Source organism: Odontesthes bonariensis, chromosome 17 (assembly GCF_027942865.1).
Source record: "Odontesthes bonariensis isolate fOdoBon6 chromosome 17, fOdoBon6.hap1, whole genome shotgun sequence".
Classification (NCBI taxonomy): Eukaryota; Metazoa; Chordata; class Actinopteri; order Atheriniformes; family Atherinopsidae; genus Odontesthes; species Odontesthes bonariensis.
In genome coordinates, this window is record NC_134522.1 from 20,384,127 (window position 1) to 20,408,482 (window position 24,356).

The 24,356-nt window shown below is 40.3% G+C and overlaps 1 protein-coding gene across 1 annotated transcript; it reads right to left on the reverse strand.

Annotated features, from left to right (window-relative positions):
- Positions 1–720: 720 nt before the first annotated feature.
- On the reverse strand, positions 721–24,095 carry LOC142366747 (phospholipid phosphatase 2-like). Its single transcript, XM_075448708.1, has 6 exons — positions 23,821–24,095; positions 5,420–5,571; positions 5,063–5,325; positions 3,591–3,648; positions 3,034–3,210; positions 721–1,679 (listed from the first exon to the last, which is right to left on the reverse strand). The coding sequence occupies exons 1-6, from the start codon at positions 23,879–23,881 to the stop codon at positions 1,527–1,529; spliced, it is 864 nt and encodes a 287-aa protein (XP_075304823.1). The 5' UTR covers positions 23,882–24,095; the 3' UTR covers positions 721–1,526.
- Positions 24,096–24,356: the final 261 nt, after the last annotated feature.

A 24,356-nucleotide genomic window follows, 5' to 3' on the forward strand; every position in this document is an offset into this window, starting at 1 on the left:
GATAAAAAAAAAATGTGTTTGATTTGCCTACCAGGAAAGTTTCATTAAGAGTGGTACACCCCCCAGTCAGCCTCGCCACACCCGGTGATCACTCATAGATTTACCCCTTAATGTGTCTTGCATTTAACAGAATTGGACTAAAAAACCCTTGGTTTTTGTTTTTGGCCCACAATTTGCCTTCAAATTATGCTCACCGATAAGGATGGCCTGATTACATCTAATAAAACATTTCAAGCTTAACTGGACTCAAATTAGTGGAGAACCATTGCTCACACGACTTTTGCTTAGTGTGTTGTTACGCATTTCTCGTGTGGTTCAACAGGCCCATTCCACTGGCAGTAAGGAATCTCACAACTGTCGGCAGCAGGTTCAGACATGAGTGTGTTGCACGTGCTCCTGAATAAGGACAAGCACAATGTAAAAAAAAAAATCTGTTGTTTTTACGGAATAATACTGGCAGCTGTGGTTGCCAGAATAATCCAGTTACAAATACGGTGAAACGTAAACACCATTACGGAATAACTTGTATATTTCATGGGGATTCCATGCGCAATTAACGATAAATAAATGTAAATTTTTCAATACACAACGGTTCATTTTACGGATAATACGTTTTCATACAGCTCAAACGCACACACACAAAAACATTCCTTTACCGCTTGTCACCACAAATGTACATTATGAGTCTTCTTGCTGTTTAAAGGAAGCCCCACACAGACGCACTGGCTAATGTTTATGAAGAAACTGCACAAAACATCCGACAGGCTGAGGGACAGAAATGATAACATTTTGTACAGTTCCACAACAGGTTACAGAGATATAAAGGGGGAAGGAAGAGGTCCGTCACTGAAGGTATTTATTCCCCCGTGACGTCTCTTTGAATGGAGAGGTTTCACTTTTAACGTCGCAGAAAACGACACAGTTAAAATGCTATAAAATTTATTAGATACACTAGTTATGGACAAGATTAAAAGCGTCAGCGCTGCACGTGGTCACATGGCGTCGGTATACGGCAAGTCGGAGGAAGCCGTTGTAAAATATGTGCGGGAAACAAAAGAACTAAAAAGTGTGAGGAGCGGGCACAGTTTAGCTCCAGTGTGGATAAAATGACGGGATTATCTGACTGACTAAATGAAAAAGACATTCGGCCTCCCAAGGTTTTGTTTCTCTTCTCAAGGACAGAGGAATCAAGAGATTTCTTTAGCTGTCGCTTTAGTGCACAAAATTAACTGTTGCGGACGAATACACGTTTTAACTCGTCAGCGCGGAAAATTAAAAAAAATATATACACAGTTATTGCATTCGGTTACAAAACAGAACCTCACAAAGAAAACAGTAAGGCACACACACACAGTCTCACACGCACACGCACTATAAAACAGACAGGGAGTTCCAACAGGTTTTGGGAATCCGAGTTTTCATAGCTGTAAAAGTGTTGGGAAGCCGCTTCAAAGTGAACTGTGTGTTTTCTTTTCTTTTTGATGTAGTTGTCACACGTCTTTAGGTAACGGAGCTGCTCTTAGAGCTCATACAGGCCCGGAGCAGTTGTAGTGGTTTCCGTGTTGCAAGTCTGAAGGCTGCGGGCTCGGTTTGCGCTCCAGGTGCTCGACTTCGGCCGAGGGCTCTTGTTCCGTGCAGAGCGGAGGCCGCTGCTTGAAGAAATCCGACAGGTATCGGACCTGCGAGCAAAAGAAGCGAGAAAGTCAGCTCGGAGCATTTGAAGTGACAAAGATGGCTGATTAGTTTCCCAACTAAGTCTTTTTATTTATATATTTATATATATATATATATATATATATATATATATATATATATATATATATATATATATATATATATACACACACACACACACACACACACACATACATACAGTTGCATTTAAATATTGAAAGCGATGCTGCGATAACTGCGAACTCAGCTTCATATCATGCCACAGAGCGAAATCAGATGGAATCCAGATAACTAAAAGAAAAGAACATTCTAATTGAGGTGCTACACTGATTATTTTATTGCAATGCATTTTTATTTACACTGATTCGAGCAGTCCCAGTGCACTGGTCCCATTCTTTGAATGCAGCATGAATTTGTTCAAAATGAAGAGCTAATTACTACAAGAAATTGAGAAGTAAGCAAAGCATCCTCACAAGACACATATAGATGCCTTTTAATTGGCAAAAAATGTGGTTTTATAAACGAGGAATGTGCAGTGAGAATGTGGGACTATTTTTTACGCAGGTTCAATCCTGATATGGTGAGGTGTAAGTGGTTCCCACTGACATGAGGTTCAACATAAAACTATTTCTACCTCATGGATAGATCAGCTGGGTTTATTGGCTCCTACCATGACAACAAGCCATGCATCATCTGTGCATCTGTGTCTCCCTTCTCTCCCTGCAAGGCTGCATGCTATGAAGACTATCTGTTGCAAATAAGATAAAGCAGGAGTTCCCAGTGCCCCGCCTTCAGTCCTGATGCTTCCACTGTACTAGCGGATAAAAAAAAACTAAAAAAAAAACCTATGCACAGTTCTGTCTTACTGCATACACCAAGGTTTCTCAGCTCGAAGCAAAAGAAAACCTATTAAAGGAAATATAACGTAACTGCCTATTACTTGCTTGTGTTCAGCTTGTCACGACTTGCCCGTGAATATTTGAATTAGATAAGTGAAAATGTTATTGCAGGTTGCTCCCAATCAAAAGAACAAGGTAATGTATTTACTATGAACTTTGTTCAACGTATACATCTAACTCCGGTGGTACCAGACACTAGTTTACCGTGAGTATCTACTGTTGACACTAGTTTCCTCCCTTAGAAACCTGAAGAAAATGATGTAAATGCATCGTAAACATTTATCTACATAATTCTGGTTTGTTAATAGGCCTTCAGATCCTGTGTAGGGATACAACCCCCCCCCCACCAAAAAAAAAAAAACCCACACAACTTGATTGACATTTTGTGGCCTTGAGCTCAATGATTTTTAGGTTTTTCCTGACTTCACATAGTCACACCAGCTCACAGACGGAAACTCACAGTGAGCACAGCGATGAGAGCTCCCTGCAGCAGCCCCACCAGGACGTCACTCCAGTGGTGTTTATAGTCAGAGACACGCGTGTATCCAACGTACAGGGAGAACGAGATCAGGAAAAACTGGATGGTGGGTCGAACCAGTCTTGTCCACTTCCCCTGCATCCTGGCGTGCACATAGAGCTGCGCACACAAAAAAAAAAACACATTTTGTGACTGTCAACTTGTAAATGATGAATGGACGACAGCCAAACACTAGTTTTTTTTTATATATATATATATATATATATATGGTCTTTACACTAAAATCCTTACTTGACACATACTCCTGATGGTTATATCAGGTGTCTGTGTAACATTTACAGTGAAATATGAGTGTAAAAGGTTTGATGGAAAATACTCAGAACCAGGATTAAATGCGTCACCTTCCGGCCATTGTAAAATGTGCAGTGTTACAACAATGATGTTATTAAAGCCAAGCCATGTCTGCCTCGACCCAATTCTCCCGTTTTGGCTCACACGTGTGTGTTTTTGGTAAACAGTCACGTCAAAGTCTCACTCACCGAGAGGAAGAGCATGCAGTACATCCCGAAAGACGAGTGGCCGGAGTAAAATGACAACCTGGAGAGCAAAAAAACAAAAACAAACAAAAAAACCCAGATTGTTTACCTTTTTTCTCAGATTTCAATCAATTTGACTTGAGAAGTGACAAATTAGTGGGGATTAAAGTCAGACCAATTTCACATGGTATTTATTGTTTTCTACATCACATCACAATGAACTGAAGCTTCAGCGCTAAATGCTGGTTTGAAACAACACGAAATCTATGACCTATGGTTATTCAGACGGCACAGAAACGAGCACATAGCCGTAGGGTGTTTTGGTCATTTTTTCGAGGTCGACTGATCAGTTGATGGCAGGAGCACTTTAAGCTTTCTGAATCTCAAAAGAGTGACGGACATGCGTTGCTCAGTTAGATTTTACTTCTTTCCGCCTCCGTGAATAAAAGACAAATTAACTTCTTGGAATATGCGTGCATCTTAAATTCTACTGGTGAGCTGGTCTCCAAATTGAATTCCATCTACTTTATCATTTAATTTAATTTCACTAATGTACCATTTGGTTGAACTTTTTCTGTTATCTTGAATGTAGTCTTTGAATGAAATATATTTCATTTAATCTAATTGTATTTATTAATTAATTTATTTTGTCCAATAGTAAGCTTTTAAGATTTTTTCGAGTTGAACAGTACTTTACAATTATTTTTCCTGCCTCTGGCGTTTGTCAGATTAGTGAGATTTAGGAGAAACCAATTTGATCTTCTCCCTTGCTTTTAGTTTGTTTAAATTCAGAACACCGTCCTTTAGTGCTTAGGCATTGGAGGAGGGCTGGGAGGTATTGTATGATCCTTTTTTTTTTTTTTTTTAAAGCATTCTAATAACAAGCTAAAGACAGGTTGTATGAAAAGTACTATACAAAGCTAGGAAGTCTGATTGATTGATCGATAAAATAAGAGTTTCTACAGGCGACTCCACTCAATACATCATTTCGAGTGACTTGCAATCAGTATCTATGGTTTTCATTCCAAACATTTTCTGTCAATAATATTAGAAAATATTGAATAGTAAGTTGAAAACATGCGATTCATAACATTAAAGTTGATACAATACTGTAATTAAACTATTGTGAATGATAAGTTAATAAATGTCAAATTTAATTCTGGGAATTTTTTTTTTTTTTTTACCATTTCCTCCTATTTATATCAATATGTTGTGCAGATCATCTACATAAAAGGGGCATCAGAGCAGTATAACTGACATAATGTTTATGTGAACTAGTTTAAATACAACATAAGTTGTGAGCCAAGAGACTGCTGCATCAGAAGCACCAAGTACTGATTTAATCTGGTAATCCTGCCAACTGATTTGTTTGATAAATGAATAGATAAAGTAACAGTGCTCGGTGTGCTCTCGCTGCCTGAGCTTTTTGTCTGGTACTGTGTGAGCGCAGTGAAGGAGATGCAGCAGCAGCTCACCTGGATTCAGTCACATTGCGCATGTGGCCCGTGCAGTTGATCTGCAGCATGTATCCGTTACAGCTAACTGGGGCGCACACAGATAAAAAGTTTGGACGGGGACGGCCGATGGTGAACTTTGCCAAATCAGTCAGCGACTGGCTGACAGCTGCCCCGAACAGGTAGGTGCCAACCACTTTGTAGAGAGCAGACAGGTACTGGTTGAACTTGGAGTTGGAGTGCAGACGTTTGCTGTGCACCAGGTAGGCCTCTCCTGTAGTGATCTGTCGAGGGACAAGAGACATAATAGGGGTAATTTGAGATGGGGTTTTTCTATTAAGTACCCCATTGAGTTCAAACAAAGACTCAGGGACTCACAATGACTAAGGAGCAGGTGATGGTGACTGCTGCCATGGCTCCATGGGAGATGGTGTCTTTCCTGTAAGCATAGCTGATGCTCTTGTCATCACAGTAGATTCCTCTCTGATAAGGATTGAACATCAGCGTGAGGATGGCTGAGGGCAGAGCCGCTAAAGAGGAGAAAAAGACGTTTGACCTTGATTTTGTGAGCAAAACACGTACTGTGCTGCAAACAGAATGATTGATCTGGCCGAAATATGAAGTAATCGGTACAGGGTTTTGTCCTAACTTTATTTTAAGAGGGGGCTCCACACCACAAAACCAAACACAGTGCAGCTCAAAGAAAACATCACTGTAGCTTCCTCTGAAAGCGCCAGTATATCCAGAAATAAACACACGCAGAGAAAATTTTTTTTTTGGAAAAAACAACACTGGAGGGGATTACATAGGAATTGTGTTACTAGAGTGTGTTTTTCTATTTATTCATAGATGATCCACACTTCCACACATTGTAACTCTTTGTATAACATGTATACCTGCGCCAACATTACAGTTTAAAAATCTCAATTTTTAAAACTCTTAAAACTCTTATCAGTTTTTTTTGCCAACTCAAGAGAAGAAAAAAAAGGCTTTTTGTGTCTTCTTCAAAAATCTTTATTGTGCTGTATAATAATACAATCCTGACCAGACGACGAGCATAACTGAGTGCACATTACGAAAAGAGGAGTCGTGGGCCAGGCTTCTGCTCAACTGATTTTTTCCAGCAGTGCTGTATGTTATGAAAGGGAGCGTCATCGACGCACACCAAAGCGCTGAAAGTTTTTTTTTTTAAATTCTATTTCTTAGAAGATTGAGAAGGACAAAAATAAACCTCTGCTAAACCCCGCGGGAACATTGTGTCAACAGGTTCCCATGGGAGAAATGCTGACAATCTCAGTCAGTAGGAACAGAAAAGGTCATTGGAAATAGTCACTGTGACAAACAGTTCTGCATACTGAACGTGGGAAGGCGCAGCACTACACACCAAGAAGGAGAGGTTCCTCTAAAACAATCAGTGGGAAACACCCGCAAGTTGATCGGTCGTATTATTTGATCGCTCGGGCACAGAACTTTTTTTTTTTTTTTCTCTAATAAGCTGGAACTAGCCAATAGCCAAAACAATAGACTTAAGAGTCAGCTCAGGGTTGATAGGTGCACAGCACAGCGAGCTGGGGCTCAGGAAACAGCTAAGAACACACTAAAGGACCCATTTTTTTGGCTTTGAGGAGAAAAACCCAGCTCTGCCAAGTGAATAAATTTGCTCTCATTGGCAACAGCTTCACTTCTATGGGTCATATTTACTCTCTATAAAGGAACTGCCCATCACTGTGGAAACATGCGGGACACAACAAGCATGACCTTTGACACCGGGGGCAGCAGCTACACCGTGAAGGGCCTGGGAGCTGAGCACTTCAGTAGGAAACACACTCACATACCTGCGATGACACGTGCACAGAAATGTGCCAATAAACACTCCTTACAAAGAGGCTTTTAACCTGCAGACTTTTAAAAGGATGCACGTATTCAAAGGGCTGGAATGAGAACTAGCTTACGTCTTTGCTTTTGTGTTGAACAGACAGAAAACGTTGGGCTTTAGCAGTTTGTCCCTGAGCAAACAAAAGAGGGCATAAAGCTGTCAGTTAAATCTGAGTGGGACAATTGTCCAATCCAGAAACTTTGTCAGAAACTTTCTATACAACAACCTTTAAATAGTTTTCCTGTTTTCAAGAACTTCCCAGCTGAATTGCTGAAACTAATAACAACAAGGACTAAATTGGAGTTTGTTTTCTCAAGCAGGAGCTTTGTGCTTACTGTGAGACACGATAAGAGCTGCTCTCTACCAACACATTGCTTCCTCCCCTCGGAGTGTGCACCTTTCATTCTGGCAAGCAGAACTAAACCAAACCACAAAAATACTAAAGGGGAAGCACATACCACACTGGTGGTGATGGGATACAGGTGACACGTCAGCAAGTCAATAGCCAGGTCTCCATTCGCTTGTGAAGCAAATCAGAAGTGATCTTTTAAAAAGCAGCAAAAATTAAATGCGACTCTGACTTGACATGTTTCCATTGACTGTCACCAGATGGCAGTGGTATAGGCTACACCGCTAGTGGTTATAATTCAGTAGAAGAAGTAGCAGTCCTAACAGGAAAGAAAAACCTTGACGAGAAAAAAAACAAAACAAAAAAAAAACAGTTGCAGTGGACATCCATATAAAGGAAATGGAGCGAGTTCTTCAGAAACGACTTTAATCTCTGAGAATACCGGGGATATTATTTCTGTAAAGATGCCAGTCAATCGAGTGAGTTTACCGTTCGCTTGGACAAGAAACAGCTGGTCAGTCATCCCTCCATTTTGTAGAAGTGATACGTACCCTTACCAAAAACAGAAGGGATTTAGGAAGGATTGGGCCTGAGATTGGTACATTTGTGACAAAAAGCTACATAAAACTTCCAATTGTACTCTTAAACTTCTCATTGGGTGACACACATTTAGAATATATATATATATATATATAAATATATATATATATATATATATATATAAGACCCTCACATTGTATATCGTGATTCATCTGACTGCTATATTCTGCATTAGTTGTAAGAACGATGGATTTGAATATTCTGACCAACTCTTTCGCCCTTGTGTCAAGAGTTATACCCACTCGACACAAGCCGCATATCTTCAAAGCATACTTTTTTCACATCAACGAATCATGAAATTTGTCAGATGCTGCCCCTCCAGTGCCATTGGAACTAAATTCCCCAAGGTCATTGTCAATCTTTAATAAGTAAAAAAAAACTGTTATTGTGATTAGTGATATTATAGCTTGAAAATAGCAGAACACCATATACACCAATTTAACCAGAGCTTCCTTAGCTATAGGTTAATTACTTTTACCACGATAGAGTTAATTGTACTATACAATAAAATGTTTATCATGGAAAGGTTTAAAATTCTGTGTGGACATCCACAGTTTAAACACGATTTCTCACCTGAAGAACTAGTAACACCACCAAGCAATGTCTTTTTCATGCCACTGTCTTTACAATGAAAGGATTGCGGCCCGTATTGTTCTGTATATTTCTCAAAAAACTCATCTTTCATATTTACATTACAAATACTTCCGATACAAGACAGAGCTGCTATAAAAGCAACTGTTTAAACCATTTCCTGGAATGTGTTCCTGAAATGCAAGAAGGGAAAATGGGATTCATATAACCACATTAAAAAAAGTTGAGATAAAACATTATGTACATTCTTTACTCATACATATTTTTTCTCCAACTGTTTCCTTAAACATCTTTCAGTTCCCTCGAGCTTGTCACAACACAACATGTGAACCATGCAGCAGTTTTTACTGATGTCAGAGATCCGTTTAAAAATACTTGAATCTCTGGTGGGATATTTGTGAGGTTGTCTTAAAAAGTGTCACTAACGATCTGCGACTATTAGCGGTTTCCTCATTAAAGACAATTTGTTTCCGCGAAAGGAAGCCTTTGCTCCTTGCATATCTCCAAGTTCATTATTCCAGTAGGTCAAGCGTGCTTTCGACGCTTTGAAGTCGAGCCCCACCAGTGTTTATTCTGCAGGGTGCAAGGATAACATTTAGATAAGAAACAACTTGTTTGGCACAAGTCTCCAGAGGCTCCACACTGCCCGGGTGGAGACGCGAGAGGACCGAGTTGGACATTGTTCACCAAAACACACGGATTAACAAGCACTAGGCTTAATTAACGTCAGACTCTGTGAGGAAGTCGATCCCCCTTCATATCAGCCTCCAGGAGCCGAGCCCATGGAGAGTTGCTATTATCTGAGGAGGATAGGCTCTTCTTATCTGCTCTATTATTACAGAAGGCTTGGTATGTTTTTATGGCCGATGTTGGATGCTTACCAGAGCCTGGGTCAAACTGAGCCTTGGCGGCGGGGGGGGCTTTCCCCAAATCAACACAAAAAAAAAAATTCTCCTAAATCAAATCATTCAGAGAACTAAACATTTAAGGTGGGAATTCAAGTTGAGTTGACATGGGATCTCCAAACCTTCATTTCTTTTGTTTTCTACCATCCATTGTGTATTATTTTAATAATAAGTAATAATTGCATTTAAGACATCTTGTCAGACCCCTAATCGCACAAGTGCACACTAAAAAGAGACATGAAAATTTAGAGAGAAATAAATAAATAAATAAAATCAGGAATCAGAAGGTTGAGTCCTTTAGATGACTCATGACCGCATGCAGGGCTGGGTGATTAAATGATCTGAAAATAAAATTTATTTCGATGACCGTGACACAAATGAGACATTCTTAAAGGAGAACTCCGGTATTGTCAACATTAAGCCTCATTTATGAGTTGTCTGCAATGTTTTAGAACCCCTCTCACCGCTTTTTTGATGTTTACTGCTGTCTCCGGTATTTGCCTAATTTTGATTCTTCTCAACCTGCTTCAGAACGGCAAGTCATGCGCATGTCTAGAAAGGACCGTAAAAGCACCATAAACGTCCGTTTTCAAAATAATCAACTCACCGGAGTGGTTACTGGTGTGCATTGGTAATCCATATCAAATTTCGTGGCGAAAAGTTGCTTCTGTCGTGTTTTATTTGGCAGCTCGTTCATGCTCGCACTATTTTCTTAGCGGTGGCGGAGTAATATCAACGAACATCCAGTACAAAATGTCAAATATATTTGAATGAATGTGTGCAAATCAATCAAATCAAATCAAATCTGCAGTCGCACAAACTTACGCCGCGTGAATTTACCCCCCCCCCCCCCCCATAGTTTCCAAAAATTCTGTGGGACACACTGAACTCACCTCCTCATTCTGTGTTTGGCAAGTGGCCCACATGCACTCAGGTTTCATCAACCCATTCCCACCGTATGCACAGATGCACCAAATCCGTATGTGTGGAACCAAGGCTCGCTGGTACACTGTTGCCACCGGAGCTCGTTTTTAAGCAACATCTAAGCCCGTTTCAGATCCTTTAAGCAGCACATAGTTAAAAAGCAACTTCAGGCTGCACGTTCCCACTGATGGCAGAGAAAAGGAAGAGGTCGAGTTATTGCGGGCATGTTGCAAATCTAGGGCCAGAATTTTACCAAGTAGAAATAGATACATATGAAATGTAGCTAAAACATTAGATTGGTATCATAAACAAGGTTGTAATATGTTTAAATGGACTACCCTATTCCAGCAAAGAACCTCAGTGGATTCTAAAAAAATTCTTTGCCAAACTGTGTGTGCTTGTCTCGTCTTAACTCGACATTTTACATGTAGCTAGTGAGCAGCCCTGTCTGAGTAAGCTTTTACAGCTGCAAACAATGTAACAATTGGTTCCAATTTCTTCTCTGAAGGGTATCACTCACACAAACACACACAAACACACACAGAGTTTCTGCTGACTTTTTGTCCTCAGAAACAAAATGTCCAGAAGAGGGATGAAATAAAAAAAAAAAAGGAAGAAGGGAAAGTATTGTTTTACGCTTTCACAATCACTTCTGGCAAAAAAAAAAAGCACACACCCCGATTCCACTTTGAGAAAATAAACATAATGGAATTTGGGATCAGACACAAGTACAACTTCCCCTTAACCTCTGACCCAGCAGGAAGAGGGAAGTGTTCCTGTTATTCAGCTCTCAAGATGAGTGGCTGTTGCACACGCTGTGGGGTCACACTGTTGGACCTTGAGAGCCAAATAACTGAGATATTTGTGAGGAAAAGAACCAGAAATGGGCAGCAGTGATGTATGGGTATATCTGTCTCAGGCCTTCGTGCCAAATCTCTACAGACGCCGAGAGATCTGTGTGTCTGCTAGGCATTCTCGCAGGGATTTGTGACCAGTGTTCCACATCTCACTGAGATGGGTCAGAAAACAAATATTTATCCTGTGGAAATCCGTCTGTTTATACACAATTTTAACAAACTTTTTATTTTTATTTTTTTATTAATCCTCATTGCTGTGTGTCTTTTCTTTGTTGCATTCTTATGAAATTACCTCAGAAAGAACAGTGTGAGAGCAACAGTGTGTCATTTGTTGCAGTGTCTTTGTGGGTGAAGTTTTAAAATGTATTTTTTTTTATCTATTCTGTCCATAATGGCCATCATTGTTTGAGTATTTTTTGGCCAGATAAGCTTTGGCCGTATTCAGCAATACTGTTGTTGCAGAAAGAGAGCATCGCTTCCTGTGAGGCTGGGGATTTTTCCTGGGAAAGTCCTGCACAACACTGGGTGATAAAGAGGGTTTTTCTTTTAATGGAAGTAGACAAAAAGTCATCTTTACAAGCATTAGTTAACACTAGGTGTTTTTAAATGACCTTTTAATAGAGTAGAGCCCATCTTTGTGCCAAGCTACCTACGGCAGACTCCAGCTTTAATGGTTAGAGATTAGAAAAGTAACAATTTTGTGCAATTTAAATGCAACTTATCAAAAAAGAAAGAAAAACTGAAGTTTTTAACACAATGTTAACACAATGATTCAAGTTTTTTTCCTGAAAAAAGAAAACTTTAAATAGAAGAAATTTGTTGCATGGAGCCCTTAATTATTAATGCCGTCCTATGGATTCAAGTAACTGTGAAAAACTTGTCGAAATGAAACCTTTTGAACTTTATCCTCATAGTACTTTTGCATCAGGCCGGGTACACGTAACTCAGGCCATGTTGTGTTGGGATGGGACCAAGTCACACATGTGCAAGTCTCAAGTAAGTCCCAAGTAATTTTTTCTTGGTCAAGTCAAGTCACCTCATTATTGCAATTTTACCTGCAGAATCTGATCTTAATAAAGTGAAAATACAAGATGTAAGTAACTGTCAGTAAACATCATTGGCCAACGTATCCAACCTGTCCACCCCGTATCATATCAAGCTAACGTTAGCTAACTACCAACTAGGTTAATAGGATAATTTTAGCGAATTATTAATTTCATATTCAAACTAAAAACATGAACTGAATAACACTCAAGTCATTCAAGTCATCGTGTCTCAAGTCAAGTCAAGTGCCGAGTCTTTAACTTCCAAGTCCAAGTCGAATCTCAAGTCTTTTCTTTTTTTGTCAAGTCAAGTCACAAGTCCTCAAAACAGCGACTCGAGTCGACTCGAGTCCAAGTCACAGTGACTTGAGTCCCCATCTTTGCTGCTAAGCATTCAGCGGCCCCACCTTCACATCATATTCATGGTTCTTTGAATGTGCAAATCAGCCCCACTTCTCTCTCTATCAGTAGCTGCTCACCCTTTGACTGCTTAAAGCAATACAATGTAACTTCTCAAAAAGCCCACTATGGAGCTCCCCCCACAGGCTTGGAGGTAATGTACGGTTACACTGTCGTAAATACAACACACTTTCGCGTTCACGTTTCACGTTTGTTGACGAACCGGCGAGGAGTCAGAAGGTGCAAGCTATGTCGACCGAGAAGGTAAGAGTAATCAAATGTACCTGGGAGCGTGAGAGGGGTCTATTTGTTTTTGCGGTAGGTGTGCCAGAAAGCAAGTCGAAGTACTTCCGCTCAGCTCCCAGGCCGCTCCAGCAAAGTTACACAGCGCAGTTATTCCAACTCAGACCCCCGAAGGGCATAGGAGACAGGCCAATCATAATATTAAAACTCATTCTAGCCGCACAATTTTTTTCAAGTAGTTATTTAAGGTAGAAATGTTACATAGTATTGCTTTAAAGCGGCGCTATGCAACTTTCAGTAATACGGGGTTTGTTTACCATGCAATACACACCCCAAAGCTGTAGGGGGAGCTCCGTAGAAAATAAGGCGACAGTCTAGCCAGACTGTCGTAAACCCACCAGAGGCAATTTACGGTTTATTTTTCAAGACACTGGCAGAGAGCTGGAGAGCCGTCGACAGCTAATGGAGAGGGGGTGTGTCTTATCAGGCTCCCTGGCTCGGCTCAGAGCCCTTTACGACCTGCCGTGAAGCAGTAGCCTAGTTCTCGGCTCTCGTGTGTCGCGAGACTTCCAGAGGTAAACAAAGCACGCGGCGCCACAGGCAAAGTTGCAAGCGCTGTTTCGGTCTAAGGCCACCAGATGGAGATGGAACCGTTTTCATCAGAACGGGTCAGCCAAGCAAACTGATGATTGCCAAGCAATTTTATGACCATGAAAAAGTTGCATAGTTCCGCTTTAATCTAACTGTGTGCTGCTCAAGCTAGACAAACCTCGTTTCAGATCACCAGTCCCTCTGCACAGGCTTTGCATAAAATGCATGCTGTCAGAATCTGCATTATTCAAGCCGAGCTTTAATTCTAGACTCCAAGTTGGATATGCTCAGCTGTCATGCTGACTATTTTTCTTGTGATTGGTGTTCTGGGACATATGCATACATTAAAAATACATAAATAAAATCTTTTAAAATGTATTCAAAGTCCTTGCGCAGCCCAGATTCGAGTGCATTTGTTGTCCGCATCAGATCCGGTCCACACATTTTCTTATCATGAGAGCAATCATATGTGTAGACTTGGGAGGCTTTCATCTAAAGGGATGTGTGACTTTGACCTTAAACGAATACAAACAAAAACAGAAATAATTCTTCCTCACATGAAACCACAATACTGACTAGAGCACTGAAGCCACAAGAGGAGAACGGCCCGTAAAATAAGCTTTGGTGTGTACAGTATGGAAACACGTACGTCTCTTCCATTTTCACACAGGACTGTCACAGAGCAGACGTCAGCTCTTCCTACTTGACTCGGACATGCATCAGGCAGAAAGGGGTGAATGACTTTGTGCATGTGTGATATAACAGATGGATGAGCATATTCTATGCATCAACAGCTTGTTAAAGAGGCACATAAATAACATTTTGCGGAGAGAAACAACAACAGCTGTTGTCAGTCACTGATTGTTCCGCCATGAGACAGAGGTATTTGACCCTTCAAACTTCTGTAGCACTTCAACAGTAATCTTACGACAATTCAGCACAACAGAGGCCACATTTCCTCTTTGCCGACTCCTATTTTCCCACATCTGTCGTTTCATGAAGTTAGAGCTAAAATGTCCGTTGCTGTATCAATTGTTGCAAATGTTGCAGCTCCTCTAATGAGGATGAATCATTAATGTGGGGTTCACAAACTGTTTGTTGTAAATACTTGCCGTTTTTTCATTCTCTTGAAAACAGAATTTTTTTTGAAGAATTAAAGATATTTCTGTACATTCCCTTGGCATCTGGAATCTGCAGCTTGTTTGGTAACATTTATGCACAAATTGACAAAATCTGCAATTCTTTGCAACACTTTCCAGTACCTGCACACTGCACGTTTAGAGTTCGTTCCGTGACATAACTGCAGGATAACATGAAAAGTTACAGCCTTAGCATAAGCGGAACGTGATAGCTGACAGTCTCCCATTACATAAATAGTCATGTTTCTTTTAAAAGCTTTGTTGCTCCTTTTTCCCCAGATTAGGTATCAGGTATAAGAAAACAGGGCTAAAGGGCGTGAAGCTGTGGAGACAGTGTGATACACTGCTGGCACCTGATAATAAATACTCAATGTGCTACAGATTTACTGTTTGTTGAATCCTTGTATGAAAACGCAGCCTCCTCTTAGTCGTGTGAATATTTCTCGAGGCTAGTGGTGGAAGCTCCCAAAACCGTTTCGGAAACTTTGCATGGGTTTTTTGCCCCTGCTAGATAAACCGGATACAAAAGAGAGTTATACAGTCTACACTTACAGAGATAGAGGAACAATACACCACGATGCAGCAACAGCTGGGCTCACTCTCGCGGATGCGTAGCTCAAAAGACAACAGCTCCTCAATTTTTCATTGTAAAACAGCTTTGAAACTGAGAACGTAAAAGTGGCCATAAAAGGAGATATTTATGAAAGAAAAAAAACGAAAAAAAACCCAAAAAAACACTATTAGTCTCATATTGCCATTGCTACAGCGCCTCACGTCGCCATCGGACACAAATGCTTTGTTTTACTTTGTGTGTCGGAGGCCTTGTGAAAGCCCCGATTTGTTCTACTTTGTGAAAAAAAAAAAAGCGGCTTGCAAAAAGACTACTCATTCTTTGTTGAACACCTACTAAAGGACTAAAGTAATTTGTTAGAGTAGTGAGATAACATTTTTTTGTTTTGACATGTAATGTAAATTCACAATTCAAATTTAGTGGTTAGTCTTGTTGGTTTAGTAACAAGACCCCCCAACTGAAATGTTCATATATGTGGTTTGTTCGCACCCTTAAATGTGACTCGTAATGGTGGAATGTATAGTACTGCCATGCAAGCGGCATGAAGGAATTATGTGTCATTTGAGATTTCACCTTGGAGCAGATATCACTGTCAAATGTTTTGTTCGTGAAGGCACAAAGACCACATCAGGAGGAGGGAGGGGTGGTTGGATGGAGCTGCTAAGCGCCGTGTTCTCAAACATGGGCCTTTGTGACAAGTGACATCGAGGACAACAAACGTTCCATCAGTGGCACAACGACATGTTTTGGTAAGGAAAACAGTCTCTACATATGGAATCCGTTGACATTATACTGTACTGCCTGTGCAGTTTGTTACAAAAGACAAACAAAAAAGAGAGGAAAGACAGAAAGAAAATCCCTTCACACATCAGACATGTCTCGCCAAACTCAGTTGATGAGATGGTGGGAAGTGCGGCGTTTAGGTCGTGAACATTCTCGCATTATTTTGAATTTATTAATGAAAAGAATAACATCATCACTGAAAAGCTTCTATTGGGCCGGGTGAATATAAATGTCTGTCGGCAGTGACAAACTGTAGTTCAGATTGGTAGACGCACTTGCATGAGCCACAAACCCTGAGATGATGCGGGTGCTGAAGCAAAGCTAGCGTCCAACGCAGTTTAAACTGCCACTCCACTGTTAGCAGTATAAACTCTAGAGTTTGTATCTTTACAGAAGATTATAATAATAAAAAATAAAAATCCTACAGCTGTATCCACTGAGTCCCACACTTGCCTTGATGAAAACACAGCACAATAACTGGGATTTTACTTCTCACAGTCACCAGCAGAGTCTCAGAGTATAGACCAGAGAATAGATTATGAAGAATAAGCACCGTCTTTGCTATGATAAATGCTCCAAGCCTAAATAACGTCTTTTTTTTAAAAAAAATCTAGAAAGAGCTCAACATGTGTTTCTCATTCACACAGACATACAGTGTTTTTCAATTAAAATACATATACTGTCACCCCCTATATGGACATATTAAGGGCAACTCTAGTGTATATGTAATGTTGATTTGGGGTCAGTCTTGCCCGTGGACACTTCAATGCGCACTGGGGATCGACCCGCTGACTTTCTGATTAGAAGATGACCGACCCCCAGCTGACAAGGCTGTTACATGATAATTTAACAGAGTTTGCAGAGTTTTCACAGCAAGTAACGTAATCAGTAACCAGTTAAGAGCAATAATCTGTTCATTTTAGAAATAATATCACCCAACGTTGCAAGTTAACTAACAAAGTGTGTAACAAAGACAGCGTTTTCTGTGGGAGAGAGAAACTGTCCTTGGTGCAGACTGCAGCTCTGCAGACCGCTCACAGGCACGCAAAAGCTGTGTAACACGGTGAAGGGAAAACCCCCAAAAGACTTCTTTAAAACAGCATCCCAGCTGAAAGCAGTGAGCTCAGAAAGTTTCTTCACATGGATTTGTTAAAGATACCCCGCACTGAAAAGATGCGTTGTACACTTAGAATCTCCTCAATGCTCAGCTCCAGGTGTCCTGAGCTCCCTGGGTCTCATGTTCCAATAAGAGAGGTTTTTTTAGTGGCCGATTTCAACCATATAGAGTGCATGATGGCAGATGTAAAGCATGCCATTATCATGCTGTTGTTTTTTTTAAAATATTGTCTAACATCCGATGAAATGCCAAAATTTAACAATAACAAATAACACATTGCTGGACTGAAAGGGACATTTATGTAACACAGTCATGTCTGAATTATTCCTCTTTATTGGAATCATAGAGACCCTGTTTCATGTTCAGGTTACATGTATATGCTATACACATCAGGGGAACGTGGTGCTGACTCTGAAACAAGAATATATAAATCTATGGAACCTGATGAACGCTCTGCGAGGTATATATGTGGAATAGTGAGTGTTATGTACACTTGTAAATCTTGTTATGTATATGTTGCATGTGCTGCATGCAGTGGTGACATAACAGACACAGGATGGAGGGCTGTCTGCAGAATATAATGCTGAGCAGTTGAGTTATAATCTGGACGCACACAATTCTGCCATATCACACCCAATCACGCACACACCTAAGACTTAAAGCTGTTTTGTAATTGAGAGGATCTAACCTGATGACAGTTTACCCTTACACAGAGATCAATGGCAGATTACTGCTTTGAGGGAAACGGGTGTTTCAGTCAGGGGAGAAGGTAAAAATCAGTGATTATGGTTCTATTGTAGCCCGATACATTTTATTGTGAAAATGAATCCACAGGCAAGAAATATATATATAACAGCTGGGTGGTAAATCTATCTGGCATGTTAAACACTGCGTTTTCTTTCAAGATCCATTACAGCACTGAGAGTTTTCAGCAAACTTTTGAAACTGAAACAATTGGTCAGTCATTAGCCTGCTGAAAATATAAACTGTATATATTTTCCTTTGAAAAACTGTGTTGCAGCTGTGCCTATAGAAAAGGCATATTTATAGTATACACTATATATAGTATATATACTGTAGCTTCAATTTCAAATGACTCATTAATCATTTAGCTTGTTTCGTAAAATGCTCCACCTGACGACATTTGTAATTACTACCAATTTTAAAATGTTTTTTGTCTACATAAAGAGGCAGAATATTTATCAAAACAGGATAATTCACAAACATGGTTTAAAAAAAACCTGAGATGTGGTTTAAAATGTAAATGCAAACAGAGTGCAATGATTAACAAATTATCTAAATCCTGTACATACATGACATTAGTGCATCCTCCATAGATGAGATGTTATATTTTGAATTTGATGCCATCGTGCGACATGAGTCTTTATGTTTTTAAGAGGATTTCACTACACTGAAAAACTAATTGAGCAAATGATTCAAGAATAATGATTTTCCAATACAAAACTGGAAAGAATTTGGGGATTTCCTTACCTACACAAAACATTTAATAATATAATTTAAAGACTCAGAGAATCTGAAGAAATCACAACACAAGGGACAAACACGTGTTGAATGGTCTTCAACTTTAAACCATCAAACAGCAGCGCATTAAAATCAGACATGATTCTGTTGTGGAAATCACTGCATGGGCTAAAAAACAAGATCCAAAAATGATGCCATCTTCTCTGAACCCAAATTGATGTCACACGGTGTGGTTAGACCAAGAGATGACAACTGCTACTCACCTGAGTTACATTCTGTAAGTGACACGACAACACTGGGAGGAAGCATTATCCTCAGAAAAAATAGAAACTAAAATAGAAACCAACAGTGACTCCGTCACTAATAAACTAAAAGAGGTTATGTTTTTGTTCACCAGCAAGGGAGGCCGCAGAGCAAAGAAAGAGACAAATCTACCATGGCTGGACCAGAACTGCAGAAATCTACTTGGGGACAGAGATGTATTACTTAAACAATACCTGAAAACTGGTCTTACCACAGACAGGTTGAAATTCACCCATGCCCGTAACAAAGTAGTGCATAATATGAGAAAAGCCAAAGCAAACTTCTTTGTTTCCATCATAGAAAGTACTAAAGGCAATGGGAAAAAAACATGGCAAATTCTAAACAAATTACTAGGCAGGTATAATAAACAAGAGAGCAAAGCGCTCGAACTAGAAGTAAACAATGATGTGGTTAAGGATCCAGCTGTGGTGGCAAATACTTTTAATGATTATTTTATAGATAGTGTAACTGACATCACAAGGCTATTTAGTCCCTCCACCATTCAACCTCATGAGATCAATGAAAATCATCCTATTTTCCAGCTTGAAAACATAACTGAGATGGAGGTAAAAAAGATAATTGCAGCCCTTAACAATTCTAAAGCTAAGGATATTCACGGTATCGACACCAACTTTGTTAAAACTCATATGGATGTCTTAGCAAAGCCTATCTCCCTCTTGGTTAACCAATCACTCAATGAAGAAGTGGTTCCAACTTCCTGGAAGACGGCCTCAGTGTTACCCATTTTCAAAGCTGGGTCCAAAACACAGGTAGCCAATTATCAGCCCATTTGCCTCCTACCGATTGTCTCTAAGGTTGCAGAGAAGTGGGTAGCAACTCAGCTAATCAATCATCTTGATAAAGGATTTACCCCACTCCACAGAATGCAGTTTGGCTTCCGGGCCAATCACTCCACTGAGACGGCGAACTGTTTTTTTCATTGAAAATGTAAAACTGTTATTGGATAAGAACCCCTGTGTGGGAGCTGTGTTCTTGGATCTCAGGAAAGCGTTTGATACTGTCAACCATCAAGTACTCTTAAACAAACTCACTCATTTTAACCTTTCTGCTGATGCTGTTTCATGGTTTGAGTCATATAAGTCAGGTAGAACGCAGTGTGTTAGGGTTGATGATGCTAAGTCTTGCTATCGAGATAGTCTTGTTGGAGTTCCACAGGGCTCAATTCTGGGGCCTTTGTTATTTTCCATGTACATTAATGATCTCCCAGATGTCTGCCCGGAAATTAATGTCTTGATGTATGCTGATGATGCTGTGATTTACACTCAGGGAAAGGATGCTATGTCAACAGCAGATAAGCTAACCAATGCATTAACCAGGGTGCAGGGCTGGCTACGCAATTCTTGTTTAATGTTGAATGAGAAAAAAAACTGTGCACATGCTGTTCTCCAAAAAAAGGAACAAGTCATAATATACCACCAATGTCTCACAGCAAAATGTCTAAATGCAAAGCCCATAACAAACACACAAGTCATACCACTGACCCACCAATGTCTCCAAATGAACATGCTGTCTTCTTGGACGGAGTGGAATTGGAGACAGTAACTGAATTCAAGTATCTCGGGTTGATACTGGACTCCAATCTTACTTTTAAGAAACACACCAAGAAGGTTACCAGCCCTTTAAAATTCAATATACAAAATTTTAAACAAATCAGACCTTTTATTACAAATGCAGCTGCAAAAGCCTACCGGCACTGTATGATTTTATCCCATATTGAATACTGTTTTACATCCTGGATGTTTGCGGGTATCACCACTCTTAAACCAATTAAACAATTATACAAGAAAGCCGTAAAGGTCTACGATCGGAAACCCCAGTCTTCCCATCACTGCCCAATTCTAAAAAAGCACTACTTATTAACCTTTGAGAATCTCAGAACATTCAAAAGCACCTGTCTCATCTATAGATCTCTGAACGGGGCTGGCACCACCGCCCCTGGGTAACTTAATTAAACAGAAAAACAGGGTGACAATGACAAGATCAGCCACCAGGGGGGACTGTGAGGTACAGTTTAGGAGAACGGCATTTGCACAGAAGGTCCTATCAGTCTTTGGTTGCTCTACGTATATGGAACACAGTTCCATTGGCCATAAGGGAAAATTCAACGTATGTAGCTTTTAAGAAACAACTAAAAACATGGCTTACAGATAACCAGGACTGTAAACATGAAGGGTAGTTTTAGTTTTAGTTTTATCAAGTGATATGGAATGTTGTACATTTTGTTTTCTTGTTTCCTGTTTTTATCTTTGTCTTGTCTTGATTTTAGTGTGAACAGCAGGACTACAGATGGAAATTAGCCTTGGAGCTAACTCTGGCATATTTACATTTTATGTTTATTAATATGCAGAGTCCTGTCACAAATAACTAACTAACTAACTTAACTACTAAACATTTCTGTCACTTCCTACATGGGTTTAGCTATCAGTTGCTTACTGTTAGAAACCAAAACTACGTGGTTAGGGTTAGGATTACACCATAGTATGGATGACATTTTGACACTTTAGATCCAGTTGCTTTCACCACCAGCATCTGTTATGACTGGTGGTGTAATAGTGCATAGGGCATGGGCGACATATCCTTTTCCAAGGTCAAAGTCCTGGCAGAATCCAACTTGCCAGGCGCAGCACCCAGTTATGGTTGATTTGAGGTGGTTTTAGGTGAGACAACAGTCAGGAGTGGTTGCTTTTATTAACTGACTGTCTCCATTTACAGTGCTTTGTTTATCTGATTATCTAGTTGCAGATGCTTCATACAATCTTGCATTACTTTCAGTACTTTTCAAGGGCCCTTTTCACAACAGATTGTTCTGTGGCACCAACCATCTTTACACAACATACTGATGTTGCAAATGGAATGAACCATGAAATGATGTGTTTCTGACTCATTTTGAAGTACATTGACTTTTGTCAAGCACATTTCCTGAAACTGCCCATAAGCATTGGGGGGCTGAGATACTGAGGTTCATAACTTTGGTTTCCAGCCCTGCACCACACTGTTTTGCTAGACAGTCGCTTAACATTTTTGTGGGCTTTTCATGGTCTTTCTGGCCTCTTCAACATGACAACACATTTATGTGTATGGCTGTACATGTGCAAGGCTCACACAATCTATAACCTATCATTTATAAGACCAGAACTTTCATCTACGTTTCCTATCCATTAGGAGTCTCTCAATCTATTTAAAAGAACATAGGCATACTATACAAGTTAGAACTGTAGTGATTTAGGCACCGGCCGCAACTGAGATTTGATCAGTTTAGCAACTTCCCATGGAAATCTCACACCAAAGGTTTTCACTTTTTAAAAAGCTGTGTAAACTTGTCATGTGAAACAACTCAAGCTGACTAGTCCTTCTAATCACCCCTTTAAAACGATGCCTCATCTCTGATTTCACAACAGCGTGCTGCGACATTGAATCAGCTTTTCGTTTTTACAGTGTACTTGTTTGCATTTGTCAGCATAGCAAACATGACTCTTCTTGTCAACTAGGGAAAAAAAACTGAACTACTTTTGCCATCATTTTTGACTTATCGATTACAAATCATTAGTGTGTCTTCCCTCCCTGCAAGCCGTCATCTCTGCAAGGTTTCACCAAGAAATACCTCTGCAACAAAGTGACAATTAAGGGGGCTTACGATGGACAGTCATTATCATTCCTGCCTGTCAAACACAACATGGGTCCACAACCGGGCAGGGGGGGTGCATTTAAAGTGTACACATGCACACAAAAATTATGTAAGTTGTGATGTTCCTGCAAGCAAACTTTAGTTTAATCTCAGAATCCTCCCACCGCCCGCAAGCATGTGCAGAAAATCAACCCAAGCGAAAATTAAACGGAGTCAGATGTCTCTGCTGTCGTTACCTCAGCAACAAACTGTCAGATGTAGGAGAACTGTGACACAAGCAGCTGGAAGATACCCATTAACGCCTTTTTTTTGTCAACCTGAAAGTGCAGAGCAAGTAGCAACAAGCCATTCTGTTCCTTGTACAGGACTCTCATACACAGTAGAGCCCACCCTCATCACATGCACTCACTCTTGCCTTTCTGTCTTAGTGAGGACACTGCTGCACACAGCATTCCGAAACTTCATATCCAATTTAAGATTAAATCGAACACAAAAACCCATTCTGAACCCTGAAATTGGCCTTCATATGAATTAAATTCAAAAACAGAATGTCTGCTCATTGCAGACACACCAGGATACCATATCCCTCCACCAACACCACACACCTGATCTACAGTTTCCAAAACAGGATTTTAACTGTCAGAGAGGGAGATTAATTGACAATGATCTCTGTTCTTCCTCCTAACCTTAAGTTTAAAAAAGGAAGGTTCAGAGAATATTCAAACAAAAAAAAAGGTCAGGAAATTCGCATAATGGACATTTTTCATAAAATAAACAAGAGTGACAGTGACGTATGTGCACACACAAACAGATAAAAAATATGGACCTCAGTCTCGGCCACTGGGCTGTCAGAAAATTAGCGCCTTTATATGCTGATAGATGAGATGAGATGAGAGACCAAGTGTCCCATCTTCACCCAGATATTTCCTTTGAAGAAATCGCTCAACTGACTTTTAGGGATCAACCAAAGCAATCCTCCTTAGTGTTGAGAAAGATTCTGTTTGGCTTGTTTCAACAAGGGAGCGAGCAATGAGCAACTGCAAGTTGACTGCTCAGTTTAAAATCACGGCCAACACAATCGTTTGGGGGGGGGGGGGGGGGGGGGGACACTTAGTCACGTCATCTGGTAGAACCCTATGAAGCAACATCTGTACTATCTGTAACAGATCTACAAGTCAGATGTGTCTGTTGAGCAGTTACGTGCGTCAGTGTGCAAAAAAGCTGATTCAACGCCACTTTAGAGTAACACTGCTGATTATTAGAAGTGAACAAATAGAATATCTCTGGAAAGACAAAAGCATGACTCTTATATATATATTTTTCAGCCATATTGCCGGCATGAGGAAGGGAAAATACTCACCAACAAAGACACAAAGAATATCCACCACGATCAGAATCAGCTTCTTTCCCTGCTCTGCCATGTTTCCTCCGACGCCGCGTTACTTTCATAAATGAAGCGCGTTATGAAAAAAGCAAGCGGCACACTTAGTGCTCGAGGAACACCTGGAGAAACCTTGGACTAAATTGCTACAATCGGAACAAATACACCTACGCCTTCTTCCGCCTCCGCTCTTCGGTGTACCTGTCAGTCTGTCTGTCTGTCTGTACGCTGGACTTCAGGTGGGCAGCGCACGCACTGTCCCGCCTATTTACGCACAGTGGGGCGCGGCCACTGAGCGCACGATGGATAATTTTGCCTTCCCCGAAAGTTTCTTGCGGCTTGGAAGGGAAATCGACAATCTTTCTCTGCTTTTTCAACTTTACGAGACGCGTTTGTTTTATAGGATGAAGGCAAGAAGCCATAAACAGCAGCAGGCTTGTTTGTTCATTTTTAACAAAAGAGGTGTGAAACTGTCTCACGAACTAGAGACTTGTCTCGTTAAAACAGAAGATTTA

Bases quoted from the DNA above. Each gene is read 5' to 3' on its own strand.
- LOC142366747 (XM_075448708.1), bottom strand. From the start codon at position 23,881: ATGGCAGAGCAGGGAAAGAAGCTGATTCTGATCGTGGTGGATATTCTT. The intron at 5,572-23,820 runs GTGAGTATTTTC...TCTCCTCTTTAG, and splicing joins TATTCTTTGTGTCTTTGTTG to CGGCTCTGCCCTCAGCCATC. The intron at 1,680-3,033 runs GTGAGTTTCCGT...TTTTGCTCGCAG, and splicing joins CTCTCATCGCTGTGCTCACT to GTCCGATACCTGTCGGATTT.